Source organism: Myodes glareolus, chromosome 24 (genome assembly GCF_982192425.1).
Source record: "Myodes glareolus chromosome 24, mMyoGla1.1, whole genome shotgun sequence".
Classification (NCBI taxonomy): Eukaryota; Metazoa; Chordata; class Mammalia; order Rodentia; family Cricetidae; genus Myodes; species Myodes glareolus.
The window spans coordinates 29,859,805-29,877,076 of record NC_142049.1 but is presented as its reverse complement, the minus strand read 5'-3'; the positions used below and the strand labels follow the sequence as shown (position 1 = coordinate 29,877,076).

Sequence of the window (17,272 nt, the reverse complement as noted above, 5' to 3'; positions counted from 1 at the left end):
CTTTCCACCAGGCCTTGGCTGGAGAGTGGTGGATGCGGGACTGTGGCGTGGTTGGGTGCAGCCTCTGCCAGATCCACTGACAGCTGCAACAAGAGAGGTTTTCCTTAAAACCTCTGTGCCGGTTTGGTTCTGGGTTAGCCTGGGCTGTAAAAAAGGTGAAAAGGACCCCTACAAACGCAACAGCAAGTTTTTCTTGCTCCGAACTCACTAGCAGGTCTCTTCTCTCCAAATGTTCCTTGCTGTCCGTGGGATGTCCAGAGTTCTCAGTTGCATACTGTGGGGGGAATGTTGAAAAGCATACCTGTTTGATCTTCCCTTTGTTTAAAAAAATGCTTTATTTTTATTTATTTATATGTACAAGCATATTGCCTGCATGTGTATACCACATACATGCATCTCTCCCCCTCTTTTTTTAGACAGGGTTTCTCTGTGTAACAGCCCTGGCTGTCCTGGAACTCCCACACTCACATATCACTCTATAGGCTAGGCTGGTCTCGAACTCACAGAGATTCGCCTACCCCTGCCTCTCGAGTACTGGGGTTAAAGGCATGCGCCACCACCGCCCAGTTCGTTCCCCCTTCTTAATAGAAGCGGACATTATTTGCTTATTTACTGAAATTAGACTGGAGAGCTTTCTAGACCGCGTTGAGACATCTTCTGATGCTTTGGCTATTCTGCACAGCATCCAGTGGCCCAGGAGCACTGAGGTTTGTCATCCAGTGGACTGAACAGTTAGACTATCTCCCACATCCAGGTGTGGTCCTTTGTAATGTACACCATGAATTCAAATGTCATCTCAATGGTGCTCATTGTCCCCCAATCTCTTACTTTTCTGAGAGCAGGCTAGAATCATTTGTAACTTTTAATTAAATGGATTAAGCCTTTGCTAACCAAGGTAATGCAAACAAAGTATTGATGAGGTGTCTCCATGGTAATATTTGACTCTTATCCCCTTTGAGCTACTGTTGTTGGGGGTGGTGGTGGATATTTTGGACTTGCTTTATAGCAAACAGTTTGGCATATGTTCTAAAATTTCAAATATCATGCATGGAAATATCAAAATGAAACTCATTATTTTATAGTAATGTGCTAGGAGAAAATGTTCATACTGATACTTTCCATTTGGCGTAGCTGTGCATGCTAAGAAAATAGCATTACATAAGAAAAATTTTTTACTAGGTTAAAAAAATCCCATATAACATTATTGGTTAGAAATTTGAAATAATCCAAATATCTAATCAAGTGGAATGAATTATGTTTAAATCCTGTTCTCCCTACCACATGGAATATTATGCAGCCACTGATGGTGATGTTTGCAATGAATTTCCAACCCCACAGAAAATTCTTGATATAACCAGAAGCAAACAAGAAGTATATGCAAACTAGTATCTGTATTTATATCACATACATAATACATTATATATTACCAGAAATGGTAACTCCCCCCGACTAGTGGGCTGGGAGAGAACGCACTGAGACAGTGAAGAGGAGTGATTGTGTATATTAGGGATATGATGAGTTTTTCTTCCTTTTGGTTTTCTTTACTTTTATAGATTATTTTTCCCTAAAAAATGTTAAGTACAAGCTGTTTTTATGTTGGAAGAAAGGTTAAAATCGGTAGATAAACCTTGCAGAAGGTATTTGCTTCTTTAACTGAACCCATTCACATCCCTCCAGGGTCTGACATGGAAGGTGACCGCGTGATGCTGATGAATGGACTGGGACAGAACGATGTCCACTGCGCATGTGCAAACCATGTGACGCTGATGAAGGGACTGGAAGGGAATGACATCCACTGCGCATGTGCAGACCAAGGCATTTCCCGAACACTGGAGCCCCATGAAGTCTCTGGTGATGAGAAGACAACCCACAGGCTGGGATGCAACCCATTCGGTCGAGCACTGGTTTAGAACGCACCAAGCACCTAACCCATCCTCAGCATCTTCAATCTGTATGGAAGTGTATGCCTGTAGCCCACAGGTGGAGGCAGAAGAATCAGAAGTTTGGGATCAGCCTTGGCTACATAGTTAGAAGCCAGCCTGGGATACATGAGGCTCTGTTAAAAACAAAAGTGTGTGGTGGTGTGATTCAGTGACTCAGTGGGTAAAGGGCTTGCTGCAGAAACATGAAGGCCAGGTCTGGATGCCCAGTACCCATAGAGAGCCCAGAACCACTGGTGCATGTTTATAACCTCAGTTATTCTGGACCTTTGCTGGGCAGCCTCCTCTGGCTGAGATGACAGGCTCTAGGTTTAGTAAGAGACCCTGTATCAAAACGTGGTGGCAGGATGGAGAGATGGCTCGGGTTAAGAACACTTGCTGCTATCGCAGAGGATCCAGGTTCAGTTGGTTCTCAACACCCACATCAAGGCTCACAACTGTCTGTAATTCCAGTTCCAGGGGATCCAATGCCCTCATCTAGCTTCCTTGGGCACTGCATGCACATGGTGTTTCTTATATACATTGCAGGCAAAATACATAAAGTAAAAGTAAATACATCCTAAAAAATAAGGTGGAGAATGATACAGAAGACACCGTGTCGGCCTCAGGCCTCCATTGCACACGCAGGGAAGTGTATTCCCCCACTGCACACAGGCCTCTGTGCACACACAGCAAGTGTATTCCCCCACTGCATGCAGGCTTCCATGTGCACACGCAGGCAAGTGTATTCCTCCACCGCACACAGGCTTTCATGTGCGCACACAGGCCTGCATGTGCACACACAGCAAGTGTATTCCCCGCCACACAGGCTTCCACGTGCACACGCAGGCAAGTGTATTCCCCCACTGCATGCAGGCTTCCATATGTACACACAGGCAAGTGTATTCCCCCACCACACACAGACCTCCATGTGCACACGCAGCAAGTGTATTCCTCACCACACAAGGCTTCTATGTGCACACGCAGGCAAGTGTATTCCTCCACCACACACAGGCCTCCATGTGCACACGCAACAAGTGTATTCCCCCACTGCACACAGACCTCTATGTGCACACGCAGCAAGTGTATTCCCCACCACACAAGGCTTCTATGTGCACACGCAGGCAAGTGTATTCCTCCACCGCACACAGGCCTCCATGTGCACACACAGGCAAGTGCATTCTCCCACCACACACAGGCTTCCATATGTACACACAGGCAAGTGTATTCCCCCACCACACACAGACCTCCATGTGCACACGCAGCAAGTGTATTCCTCACCACACAAGGCTTCCATGTGCAAACGCATGCAAGTGCATTCCCCCACCGCACACAGGCCTCCATGTGCACACGCAGGCAACTGTATACTCCCACTACACACAGGCCTCCATATGTACATCCAGGCAAGTGTATTCCCCCACCACACACAGGCCTCCATGTGCACACACAACAAGTGTATTCCTCCACCACACACAGGCCTCCATGTGCACACGCAACAAGTGTATTCCCCCACTGCACACAGACCTCTATGTGCACACACAGGCAAGTGTATTCCCCACCACACAAGGCTTCCATGTGCACACGCAGGCAAGTGTATTCCTCCACCGCACACAGGCCTCCATGTGCACACACAGGCAAGTGTATTCTCCCACCACACACAGGTTTCCATGTGCACGTGCAGAAAGTGTACTCCCCCATCACACAGTCTCCCTAGAATCAGAATAGCTCCCCTGGAGCAGGCATGCATCCTACCTTCTCCTGCGGGGATTCGCTCTCCTCACAAGCCTCTCTGAGCAGGTCACGAGCCCGGGAGAGGTTTCTCTGCTTGTATGCGGTATGGATGTCTTCCATGCTGGGGGACCGCACTGAGGAGCTGCCACCAGATGCAGACAGTCTGCTGCCCATGTCTTCGGCACCTGCATAGGAAGACACACACACACGGTGTCACTGTGCTGCTGACCTCTGGGTTGTCACTGGAGGTGACAGTGGAGGAATGGACGCCCCGTGACATGGCTGTGCGGAGTGTAGGAAGACAAAGGAGAGTCCTGAAATGCTGCTGTCAGCAAGTTCCTATTTCTCTGTGGGACATGTAGCCATTTTGGAAGACAGTCACTGGGACAGTGAAAAGTTGAGCCCAGCTCAGTGATGACTGCAGGGGACTGCCAACTGGAGCTCCTCCAGTGCCCTGGGCAACGGGAGGCAGGCGGTACTCTGGTGAGAGAGCTGATGGCCCCAGCCAAAACGCTGCACTGCTGGGTCCCTCCAAGGGAAAAGCGTAGCTGAGACTCAGGGCGTGGGAATCGCACAGTTCCCAATCCCTTCTCAACTAAGAAAATGCTCAAAAGGTCAAGTGATTGAGAATTGGCAACCCTTGCCTCTGCGCTAATATGCCACCCTAGCGTCTCCATCAATCCTTTGACACTCCGGGCCTCTAGATAGTCTTGGACCACGTGTGTATGACTGACCCACCCTGGCCCTAAGATCCTACTATTCTAGTTGTCTGAATTGTGCCTTCCTGTAGACATCTGCCTGTTCTCCGTAAGTGGGGGCTAACCTGTCCTGGGCAGAGGAGGGGATGTGGGATGTTCTAGCCTGCTGAGCATCAGGTGCTGCTCAGGAGGAGAGGTCAGACTTGCAGAGGGTTGCAGCATTATTGAGGACTCAGCGCATGGGTCCTTATGGAGCTGCTGGACAGAGCCGAGCGCCGCACTGGGTGGAAAGACACAGGCGAAGGAGATCACTGTCCTCCATCAGTGTCCTGCTCCAGAACAAGGGTTATATAGAGGTCTGCAGGCCCCAAAGGCTGACTAGCAGTCTTTGGAAGGCCCCTGACTGGAAAGAAAATTCAAGGCTTCTGTGACATCTCCAAAGGAGGTAGGAAACAAAAGCGAAAGCTTTCTCTCTACAGATGTTAGAGAAAGGGCTGCTGCCAATGAGAAGTTAAGTTCTGAACTATGCTGAGTGACAGAAGAAACAAGGTGAGAATTCTATGATTCGTCACTAAGTTTACATAGTTGGGGGGGACCTTGTGATGACAGGTGGGGCCCCTTCTCCTTCTCTCCCTGCTCCCTCTCAATCCATGAGTTGAACATTTTGGTTCAGGATGTGCTATAATATCACAGTCTGAAAGCAGTGGGACCAATCTGTCATGGACCTGAACTATGAGCTGAAGTAGCCCCTTTCTCTTTAGAGTTGATTATCTCAGGCATTTTGTTATAGTGAGGGACAGCTAGCTAGCTAACACATCACAAAAATTACGTGCTTAGAAATAAATTTCACAAAAGATAAGTAAAATCTGAGCTCTGTAAAAAAAAAATAAACACTGCCAAGAAAACTTAAGATTTGTATAGCCAGAAAGATCTCTCATGCTCATGGATCAGAGAACAAACCCTAGGAAGGCGCCACCTCCCCCTGAGTTTAGGCACAGCCTCAATTTTGGTTTAACTGCAGTCCCAGTTGGACTCCTTTTCCCCACTCATAAAATTATATCAGATTCTCGAGTTCACATGGAAAACCTGAAGAACCTAGAATAGTCAAACTTTCAAATAGTCTTGAAAGAGAGAGTGGAGGATTTACATTACATGATTTCAAAAGTTAACCATTAGGCTCCCATAAGCAGACAATATGATACCAGTACAGACAGCCCCGTAGGACAGAACTGGGTTAGGAAATAGACTCATGGGGCTGGGGAGATGGCTCAGATTTTCACGCAAGCGTGAGAACCCAAGTTCAGACCCCCCGCACCCAAGTAAATCCCAGGAGCAGTGGGCACCGTCTGCCCCATATGTGCTGGAGGAATGGGGAGACAGCTCACTGCAGCCAGCATGGCTGAATCCATGAGATCTGAGTCCAGTAGGAGAGACTCATCTAAAAAAAAACAATGTAGACAGGCTAGGGACATGGCCCAGAGGTTAGTGTTTGCTGGGTTCCTCATCATTATGAGGATCAGAGTTTGGATCCCCAAACCCCACACAGATGTTAGGAGGGTGTGGCAGCCCCCTTGAGATGTCAGGCTTAGAAGGCAGAGATGGGATCCTTGAAGCAAGCTGGCTAGTGAGTCTAGCCTTGTCAGGCAGCTCTAGGTTTGACAGAGACTCCACTGCAGTGAATAATGTGGAAAAACAATCAAGGAAGATACCCAGCATTGGTCTCTGTCTTCACATGTGAACATCACACACACGTGAACATCACACACAAAAGTGGAAAAGGATGGAGAGTGATCAAGGAAGTTATTTGATGTTGAGCTCAAGCCACCACACACACACGCACACACACACACACACACACACACACTGTAAATACCACATACACAACACACATATATATATACACACACACTGTAAATACCACATACACAGCACACACACACACATACACACACACTGTACATATCACACACAGCATGACCACACACACACACACCATACACACACACACAGTGCATACCATACACACAGCAAACACAAACCAAACACACCACACACATACACCACAGATACCACACCACACACACATACACATACATATAGCAAACACACAAAGACTCATAATTTGGACATCTGATTAACTTTTTGCTAGGGTTTCAAAACAATGCAATGGGAAAAAGGGTTTTCAACAGATGGTACTGGCACATCTGGTACCAACACCTCATCACTTGGGCTGTAGAGATTGCTCAGCAGTTAAGAGCATTTGCTTCCCTTCCAGAGGACCTGGCTTCAGTTCCAAGCACCCATATGTCGGTGTTCACCTGTCTATAACTACAGTTCCAGGGAATCTGACCTCCTCAGGACTCTGTAGACACTATGCACCCATTTTGCATACATACGTGCAGACAAAACCATTTACACAAAACAAAATGTAAAAAATGCTTGTCTTTTATAATACACAAAAGTTAACCCAAGGTGGATTATGGATCTGAAATATAAAAGCTAAAATGATAAAAGCTCTAGAAAATTTTGTAGACTTCCTTCGAGACTTCACGGGAAGCAAAGTCCCTTACTGGTGCTACTGTGTGACGTGGTTTGAGTCTCTCTCAGGTCCAACAGGAATTTAAGCAATGGTAGCAGGAATTCACAGCTGTAAGATGGGAAAACTTGAAAGGGCGGAGCCTCTTGGGAGGTCTAAGTCACGAAGGTTGGGGTAACTCTTGTTGTTTGAGATGTGAATACCTGCCAGCTCCTGCACACACAGGACTGCCTGGTTCACCAGAAGGTTCCCACCTCTGTAAAGTCAGTGCGGGCTCACTCAGGTCCTTGAATCTCCAGAATTGTGACCTGCATAAACCTACTTCTTTGTCAGGTGACATGTGTCACATGCTCGGCTACAATGGTGAAAAGAGGACTAATACAGAGGGTCCCAGGAGACAGTAACGGAAGGAAAAGTGCTAAGTTGCATTTGGCTTGGAAGTGATAAAGAATGGCTAAATTAGACTTTGTTCCAAGTTTAACAGTATGCTCATCAAAGGCACTTTTTTTTTTTAAAGAAGCAGGCAAATTCTAGTCTGGAGTGCAATATTGCAAGACATATCTGAAGATCAATGGTGAATAAATTACCACAAAGAATATTAAAAACATAACATAATAACCAAAAAAACCCCAGCACAATTACAAATAATCAAAGATTTGAACACTGGAAGACAGTCAAAAAGCTTGATACCATTGCTCATCATTGAAATGCACAGGCCACAGCAACACCATTGCACTCCCAGCAGAGCGCGATACCTTTAAAAAGATGTGAGCAACCGGAATATTCAGGCCTGATGGGTTAGAATGTAAACTGTGTAGATTATATTACAGACAGCTCTGACAGCTTCTTTCAAAACCAAACGCACACTGTCCTATGCTCTACCAATTCCATTCTTAGATTTTTTTACTCAGAGGGAGAATATCCCAAAAAAGCCATCCAAGAATGCTCATAAAGGTGGTGGCTATAGTGTTTCTCCAAGCTTCAAGTAGTCCAGTTTGTTTCTTTCTTGAATAAACAAACTGCGTGGTCATAACTACTCAATAATAAAAAGGAAGGAGCTACCAATCATCCTGACGGCTGAAACGAATCTCAAGAAATAAAATGCTGAGAAAATAAAACCTTGCAAAGTGATGCTATCTCTCTGATGCACTAATCTTGGTTGATTTGGGGGAGGGCACGAGGACATCGCTTCTGCGGATGGCTCCAGATCTTGATGGAGTTTGCATTACATGGGTGCTGCATTTGCTAAAATGTATCGGGCTATTTAAAATATGTGCATTATGCTTTGTGAACATTCTATCTAAAAGGTATATGCTAGTAGTTAAGGGTGAGCTGTATAGATGTTGGTAACTTACTTTAAAATCATTAGAAGTGAGATGGGCCCGTGTCAGACCCTAGGTGGTAGGTGTATAGGCGTATTATTTTAGTATTCCTGTATGTTGGAAATTTTTCACAACAGTATGTTGGAGGAAAGGAAGCGCATAGTGTCAAACTCTAGATGCAGGGGCCAACATCTGACACACAGCATGAACTTTTCTACCAACACAGAAAGAAACCAAACCTGCTCCATAGAAGCCAGGGCAAGCTGCCCACAAAGCCACAGCCCTTTATATCATCCAGGGTCTTTACAACACACTCTGAGCTGGGATCTGACCATTTCCAAGGCAACTGTTCTGAAAATCCACAAGAAGCCTGTCATTGTACATGACTGACGGCTTCCTGACACATGTAGGCTGTTGAGTCGGAGGGGAGAGCCCGAGGTTGGTTTTGGAAAGACAAGACAGCTTTGCATGTATGTGGCTACATGATGTGAATACGGCAGCTTCTCTCTCCAATATACAGGACAGTCCCCATCAATAATTCAGACCGCGACCCTAGGCAGCCGAGAGTGCTGGGTGAGGGAGGGGCCATTAGCAGGGGTGAGAAGGGAGTGGAGTCAGCTCCGGTGCCTCCATCAGAGTCTCCTTCATCTTGCCATGACTCATCTTTCAGAATTAAACAAGCAGCCGCGACCTCATAAACTGCAAGTGTGCCCGCGCGCATTTGCTTCTGCTCTCATTAGGAACATAAAGGCAGTCAGATCTTGAAGTGAAGTAGAGGAGACCGTGAAGGTCCTGTATCTATACAGGTCTAAGCTCACAGGAAATTACGAGAGTGCTTTGATTTTACTACCATCTGTAATAATGCTGGTGCGCCTGGAGTAACAGATGTCATGGGAGTCTAGATCTGCCCTGTTCTCTTCAGATCCCTCAGTACTGGGTTTTCAGCTTGGTCCCCCATTTCCTTAAGTGGCGTGAACATCCCACACACACTTTCATGGCCCTTGTGAGCTGGGACTCTAGCCTGATCAGACAGCTGGAAAAGTACAATGCAAACACACACCCAAATTACTGCCAAGCCCGTAGAGTTTCCAGAAATAACAAACACAGTGGCTAACACTAATTTATACTCAAAGAAAAAAAATGAGACTCCAACAATAAACATGAAGGATGATTGTGAGAGAGGAACAAAGGAACGAGAGAAGGTTTTCTGAATTTTTTCCCAGGCTTCTTGTATTGGAATAGTATGGCTCATTTATTTTAAATGGTAGAGAAATTACACATATTCCTTGGAAAGAAAGGCAGTGAGGGGGAAAAAGGTAACACATAAACACCTCATGTTAAGGACAGAAGTCTTGTCTTACCGTGAGCAGACACTTTGTTTATAGGTAAAGATTTTCATGGATTTTCTATGTTTAAATCCCAGACAGTACAGTTCTATATCTATGAATTGGTTATTTTGATATAAAGTTTAAAAATAGTTGAGATAGTTTAGACATTTTACCTATTTATTCAGATACTTATATTTATCACCGTGCTCAAAATAACATTGTTCTTTTACATGGTTAAAACACCACGCTGATAAATGTATTCTTCATATATACTTGAAAGTCATAAGAAAACACAGAGACTTTCTGAATTGATTCTATTTCAATAAAACATGAATGTCTCGAGCAGCAAGAGCTAGTAGGAAAATAGAATATTGAATAGTTTGGTTTCATATATTAAAAATCCTTCTCAGTCTCTTTATTAAGACCTTATTTTCCTAATTAGCAACAACCTTTCCCAACACACACAACTACAGACAGGCGTGCCATTTGCTTTGAATGCAAATTAATGCGCCTACCCAGTCCATAAGAAGAGAAGGGCAAAGTGACAGCCTCTTCTAAGAAGCATTCAGCTCGTGCGTCCTGTCAAGTTTGAAGAGTCGATTAGAAGAAGGGATGAGTGAGGGAAGGACAGGGACATGTGCCTGGTGGACTTACAGACACGACACCCGTGAGGATATCCGAGAGCGTGAAAGAAACATTTAAAACAAGCACTGAGCTTCTAAGTACGTGTTCCTACCAGCCACATCCCGGATGCGCCAGACACAGGTGGGAAACTCAGGTTCATTGTGTGGAGAAATATTGATTAAAGGAAGTAAAACATTTTAAAACCCCTAGAGAGAGAACATCATCTGTCTTTTGATACTTGCTCTCCACTCAACATTCTATTTATTCTTCCAGGCTTGCACGATATTTCACATCATCATCCTTGTCCAACTGAAATATTTGTTGCCAATAACTCAACCCCTAGGACTTACATAATTCGTATATTAGAAAAACAAACTATTCTGACTACAGACAAACTAGCGGCCAGGATTCTTGCCTGTCAGTGATCTGTAGAAGGAGAATTCCATGGATATCACAGAGCAGGGTGTTGTGACCCCGTGACTTATTCTCGGGGCTCCCTCTGATGCCAGGCACACTGTAAGACAGCCTCTTTTTTCTCAGTCCCTGAGGATGATCTGTCCCAATGCCAGTCTTAACTTCTAGAATAAAATTTTGTCTTTTCTCCTGACACAATAATAAAAAACATATTTTCCTACTGTTTTATCCTACAAATCTAGGGCAATGGAGAAGTTAATAAAAATGGATTTAATTCTGTGAGATCTAATTCTGACTGCATGTGCCTAGTATATGTGCGAGCATGTGTATGTATGCATGTATGCATGTGTGTGTGTGTGTGTGTGTGTGTGTGATATTTCTCTCATTAGCATTAAATTTAATGTCTGGGAGGCAAAGACTATTTGTCCATTTAAAATCATAGTTGAGAGACACATTTGCAACGTCCAGAAAAGGCCCTGCCATTTTATTGGCATATCCATGATATTGTTGATTGCATTCACCTCCATCAATATAACAGCAGAAAGTTCAAGTGACCCACCGACCCTCAGCTCCCTGCAGAACAAAGACAAGCACACTCTAGGATGCTACCGACCTGGTCAGAGTTGTTTAATGACCTTCCTCCACCGAGTCCCCATGTGGCCACAGCACCAGGAGAGAAGGCTGGGCCTCCTCAGAGGTGACACCCTCTCTGCGCTCCAGGGCCCGCCTTGGTGACCCTGGCTTTAGTGCCTTCAGAGAGCAGGACGCGCCTCTCTCCAGACACCAGTGGAAGGTTTTGCTTCAGCAGCGATTTCATCTCTGGGTCGCATTACAGCGAAACCCAAGCCTATATTTCTTTAGGGGAAGAGGCAGAGGGTACAGGGTGCCAGGGGACGGAGGTGACCCTCCGAGGCAATTCCTCCTGGCTCCAGATGGCTAATACTCAGCTCCGTCCTGCTAGCTACTGCATCAGCATCAGCAAAGGGAGAGAGCAAAGCAGGAACTGAGCCGGGAGCTTGGTGACTCGCTGGAATCCTGAGGTGAGCAAGTCTCATTCCAGCAAAGCTCTCAGACACAGGCTTAGAACTCAATGCTAATCTCATCCAGTAAAGGATCTATTTTTCTAATAATAATAACAAAACCACAATTGGTAAGTTGGGAAGATAATGTAAGTAAAAGGCACTCACTATATACACCTGATGACCTGAATTCAAATCCTCAGAAGCCACCTAAAAGCTAGAGGCAGAGACACAGGCACTTGTAATCCCAGGACGCCCTCACTAGAGATGGCAGGTGGAGACAGGCCAGCTGACCCGACTAACCACTGTGAAGAGACTGTCTCAAAGGAGGTAGAAAGATAAGTTGTGAAATCAGAGGATGTCCTCTGATCTCCACAATGCACCACGGCAGGCACAAGTCTGTGTGTGTGTGTGTGTGTGTGTGTGTGTGTGTGTGTGTGAGCACGCGTGTGTGCACACTCATGCACGTGCACACACACAAAGCAAACAATCCTACAATGCCATGTTATATCCACATGGCACAGTGCAAAGGGAAAAGTTTATAAAATTCACTGCTTCCCGGGGCAGTGTGATGAAGTCGGCACATCTTCTGGTACTTTCACCATCACTGCAGACCTTGCAAAATATCATGACTATTCGTAAAGCAAAAAGAAATCCCATGTCACCAGACCCAAGGAGAGGTTCTATTAGTGTACCTGTGACTTTCTCTTAGGAATCAGCCTGCATAGTAACTTACCACAGACCAAAAGCTACAAGTGTACTTCCTGCATAGCTCCTGTGCCAGCCGTGAAGCACCAGCCAGCCAGGCAGATGGCAATGCCAGGGAAGTAGATGCTTGGGACCCTCCACAGGACTGGGGCTTGGCTTATGTCACTGAATGTAGGGCTTACAACCCTGTTCTGAGGGAGAAGGCCTGGCTGCCATGTACAATAAGGGAGGGCAAGAGGACGGCCAAAAGTACCCAGAATTCTCCAGGGCCAAGTCAAGAAGAGAAGCTGCGCTTTCTGACCCCAGGAGCGTGGCGTGCCCATGTCTCTGCTTTACAATGTAGGACCTCCTGGGACTTCCAGATGAGAGCCTATGAGTCATCTAAAAGCATAAAGCTAGCATATAGATCATGGTGCCCAGCACATTCTGTAAAGTGGAAGGGCGGTGAATCCTCTCTTACATTTATTTCTCTCTGTGTGTACATGTTTTACGCACATACATGCCTTTGTGTTTGGGAGGTCAGAACACAACTCTTAGGAGCTGGCTCTCTCCTTCCATCATGTGAGCCCCAGGGATCGGACTCAGTTCGCCAGGCTGGATGGCAGTAGGTATGCGGGCCTAGCCCTTGCCCCCAGTCCTGGGATGGTAAATCTGGAAGGACTGAAAAGCACCTGAGGAGTAGGCAGATTAGTATGTTCTTGGGGTGTCTGTGAGGGGCTTCAGCAGAGGAGTAACTAAAGAGGGAGATCCCCTTGAGGCTGGGGCCTGAAGACCGAAGTACAGGCATTATCTCCCAGTGCACCCATCAGCCAATGTGCGCTGATCTGCCCCCACGGCTCTCCTGATGTGATGGACCAAGTCCTTTGAAACCCTGAAGGCAGTAAAGCCTTTCTCTTTAGGTTGTTTGTGGTACTGCAATGGGAAACTAATTAAGGAAGCATCACAAAAAAAACACGTACCCTGCCTTCTTTCTCCTTCTTCCTCTTGCTCTCTCATTTAGAAATATGAACTAATGGGTATAAGAAATGTGAACGGTGGCTGTCTTCAGCGGGCAAAGTGACGGCATTTTTTTAATCTCGTTATTTTGTTCGGTCTCGCTAGGTACTCCGGGAGATGTCCCACTCACACACACTTTCCCCTCAACACCCATGCAAGGCCACACGTCTCATCACTACCTACCATGGGGTGACCAGAGCTGGGGTGGTTTGGAAGCTGGCTGTATATAGATCTCAACGCAGAGCTAATATCTGGACCTTGGCCATCAGAACACAACCTTCTGCACTCAGGCTAGGCACTGCCAATCAAGCACTGGATGTTTATTCAACATCAGCAACGCCACGGCATGCATGGCGAGAAAGTGGTAACTCGGAGGTGAGTGGTCCTGCCTCACTGGGTGAGTGGAAGTGGAAGTGGCCTGTCCTTTACTCCTGCAGTGGCAAGACAGAGACAGCAAAAATACAGTGTGCAGTGATGATTCCTGCCCTAAATTTAGCTCCTTCTCCAAACATTCCCTTACCCACTGCGCCTTTGATCTCTGGACATCTAATACCTCCTATGTGCTGATCCTGGGCTCAGCGCCTACTGAGACAGTTTGAGTCAATGCTGTGTTTTTCCTGGCGTTTACTTTTAAACCCCGGCAGCAGAAGCCATGCCCCTTATCCAGCTAGGGATGTAGGAAGGTCGGGACGGTCAACAAACAGGAGTGGATTTGGAAAAGAAAGAACCCTTGGTCCGAGAGAGTGACATCCCAGAGGAAAGACAGCTCCTTTCTTCAATACCTATAGCACGACATAAAATGCTCCAATCTGAAGATAGAAAAGTTAAAAATAATTCCTAGTCTGATCTTTGAGGTGATTGTGCTTACAAATGCCAGGAGATTAGAACATTCGTCGACACAGTAGCCCTGTTTTCTTGGAACTGATTCCAAGGGAATAATTCCACATATTTGAAAACCCTATGCAAGACTGGGGGTGCAGTTCAGTGGTGGGGAATGTGCTTAGCATAGGTGAGGGCATTGGTTTGATTCCTAGCCCTGGAAAAGGAAGGAAATAAGAATGAGCTGGAGAGATGGCTCAATGGGGAAGGCTATGTGCTATTCTAACATGAGGCCCTGAGTTCGAGTTGTCAGCACCCACATAAACACTCCAGGCATGGGGCTGGAAAGATGGCTCAGTGGTTAAGAGCACTGACTGCTCTTCCAGAGGACCTGAGTTCAATTCCCAGCACCCACATGGCAGCTCACAAGCAGCTTTAACTCAGTTCTGGGGAACCAGACACCCTCCTCTGTCCTCTGTGGACACCAGGCATGCCATGGCACACAAACTGCATGGAGGAAAAACACGCATACACAATAAAATACCCAGGCATAGCCGTGACCACCTGTAATCTCAGCACTGAGGGGCAGAGACAGGGAGAGCCTGAAAGCTCAGTGTCTAGTTGAGACGGGGAGCTTCTGGCTTAGAGATAGCCTGTCTCAGGGTGGTAAAGTGAGGGATAAGATTAAGGTAAGCCAGAACATTCCGGCCCATGTTTACACACACACACTTGCACATACACATGTATACATGCACACTCGCGCGCACACACACTCGCACACACATGCACACTCACATATATGCACGCACACATACACAAAGATCTATTCATGAACACCCTCACTACTGTGTGGTCTGATGCTTGTGATGAACAACCCTCCCTACAGCACACAGGAAGCAGACAAGACGATCATTTCTCAAGGGGGTCATTCTTTTGTAGAAGAATCTCAGGTCATCTTCGAGAACTCTTTTTCTCTATTGTCCAGTTATTTCCCTGTTAGTACTAAAATGACAAAGCTTCCCAAAGTACGGTTTTCTAATTCACAGCGTCAGGTTTCTAACAGAAGCCAACTTCCTCACAACAGAGATAGGCCCAAAAGAAGAAAACAAACTTAAACAGAAAGAAACATTTAAGTCAAGACACCAAGGCATGTCCGGTGACAGCTTCTCCTGGGAACTGCGCTAAGTAAAACATTGGGTAACAGAAATAGAACTGTAACTAATTTGTCAGAATGGGGTTCAAGCCCTAAGCTAGACTCTTATAGCTTCCCAGGGTTTGGCAAGCATTTAGGATATTTGAATCTCACCTTTTTAACAGAAAGAACCCTATGAACGATTGCACTAAGCATACCACACATGTCAATAAAAAGAACAGACACGCACACAAAGAGGGCCAGGCCCCTTCTTTTCATTTTCACTCAGTCTGTAGGGGGCAGTTGAGTGGGTTTGAGGTTCCTTGATGGACCCCAGTTTCCTTGCCCTGGAAAAGTCTCCACACCCTCCCAGCTGGTCAACATTAGCCTCTGTGCAGAGTCCACCCCAGATGGGAGTCCCCATAAGAAGACTTGTGGACTTTCCGTCTGGGCTTCCTTCTTCTTCCTCTGTCCACTGTGGTCTGACCCAGATCTTGCCCCTTGGGAGGGTGTTTGTGCAACGCTTCCCTCAAGCCAGGCCCTACTCACTCACTGCTGCAGGTGAGCAAAGCACACCCTTCACACAACAGGCACCCACCCAAACCCTCCTCAGTGCTCCCTGCATGCCAGGACAGTTCAGCCACAGTCTTGCCATCTATATTTCATTCGACATGTGACATGGCCTGGGGGCACAGGAGTCTCCTGGTGAAGGCCCTTTCTGGAATTTTCTTCCTAAGAATCACTTCATGGCATCCCCCACCCCAATTTTCTCTCTGTTCCCCAATTCAGGTTGCTTCAGAATAACATTTATAGAACTCACATCAGGTCAAGATTTACACAATTTCAAGGTAATATTCTGGGACTTTCCAGTTCACACAAGGATCTGAAACTCAACCATGTGCTTGGGAATACACCGTGGTAGAAGTATAAAGCATTCCTGAGAAGGAGACCCCAAGCTCAGAGAACTGCAGACAGAAACAGGGGAATGGGACCACCAAGCCACAACACAGCCTTCACTCCCACCCCTTCCCATGTCATTAGCCTTCTCGGGGTCCCTGGTGTGCTTCTATTGCCTCTCGTCTGCTGCCACAAAACTAGAGGGACCAGTGGAACCTAGTTAGCTCAGAGGCTCTGTGCTTGGGATCAAGAGAGCGAAGGTGTGGGCAGTGCTTTCCAGAACACTGCCCGGCCCTCTCTGGGGTCCGGAGAAATGCTATGCCATTGCCGCTACCTAAAATTAAGTTAGAAATTTTTCTCCCTCCGTAGACACTATGAAGTTTGAAGTTCATATCTTATTCCTCAGCCATCTGAGATCAGGCAATGTGAATTATGTAGATAAATCAGTGGCTTTTGGTTACTCCGCTTGGAGTCAGAGGTGACGTAAGCCCAAAAGTCAGCAAACAGGTAGCACATAGCACAAGACAGTGCTGGGGAGCAGAGGGAAAGATGGATTAATCTCCCTAGGCGTTCACACAACGTGAGGCACAACACAGCCAGACAGGTACTGACTGGCAAGCAGCTGAAACTCGCCAAACATTCAAGAGAAGCCGGGTGTGGCGGCACATGCCCGTGGTCCCAGCACTCAGCCAGCTAAAATATGAAGATTGTGACTTCAGCTTCACACGGGGATGCCGAGTAAAAATGCTGTCCTGCCCCCACCCAAGGGAAAACAAAACCACTTCCCCAAACATACTAAATGTAGAAGCAGAACTCCCTGATTGTTTATGTCGACAATACCCTTACCTTAAAATGCTGCTTAATGCAACTGTAGAAAACAATAAGCCCCAGGAAGAAAAAGAAAGAAACTACCGAACAGTGGAGAAAAGTAACAAACGGCATAATGAAATCTTTTTTATAATGTACTTTATTTAATGCCTGCATATAGATATGGATATATGCACATGTGTATGTGAAGCCAGAAGGGAGCAACTGATCCTCAGAAGCAGGGGTTACAGGTGGATATGAGTCTCTGATGGGTGCTGGAAACAGAACCCAGGGCCTTTGGAAGAGGAGCAAGTACTCCAAT

General features: G+C 46.3%; 1 protein-coding gene across 2 annotated transcripts in view; it reads right to left on the bottom strand.

Moving 5' to 3' along the window:
* Lrrk1 (leucine rich repeat kinase 1) overlaps positions 1-17,272 on the bottom strand; it is a 141,904-nt gene that overhangs the window by 93,208 nt on the left and 31,424 nt on the right. For both annotated transcript variants that reach the window (XM_087901569.1, XM_087901568.1), the window contains exon 3: positions 3,672-3,835. In XM_087901569.1, coding sequence (XP_087757695.1) covers positions 3,672-3,835 — 164 coding nt within the window. The remainder of the gene's footprint in view (positions 1-3,671; positions 3,836-17,272) is intronic.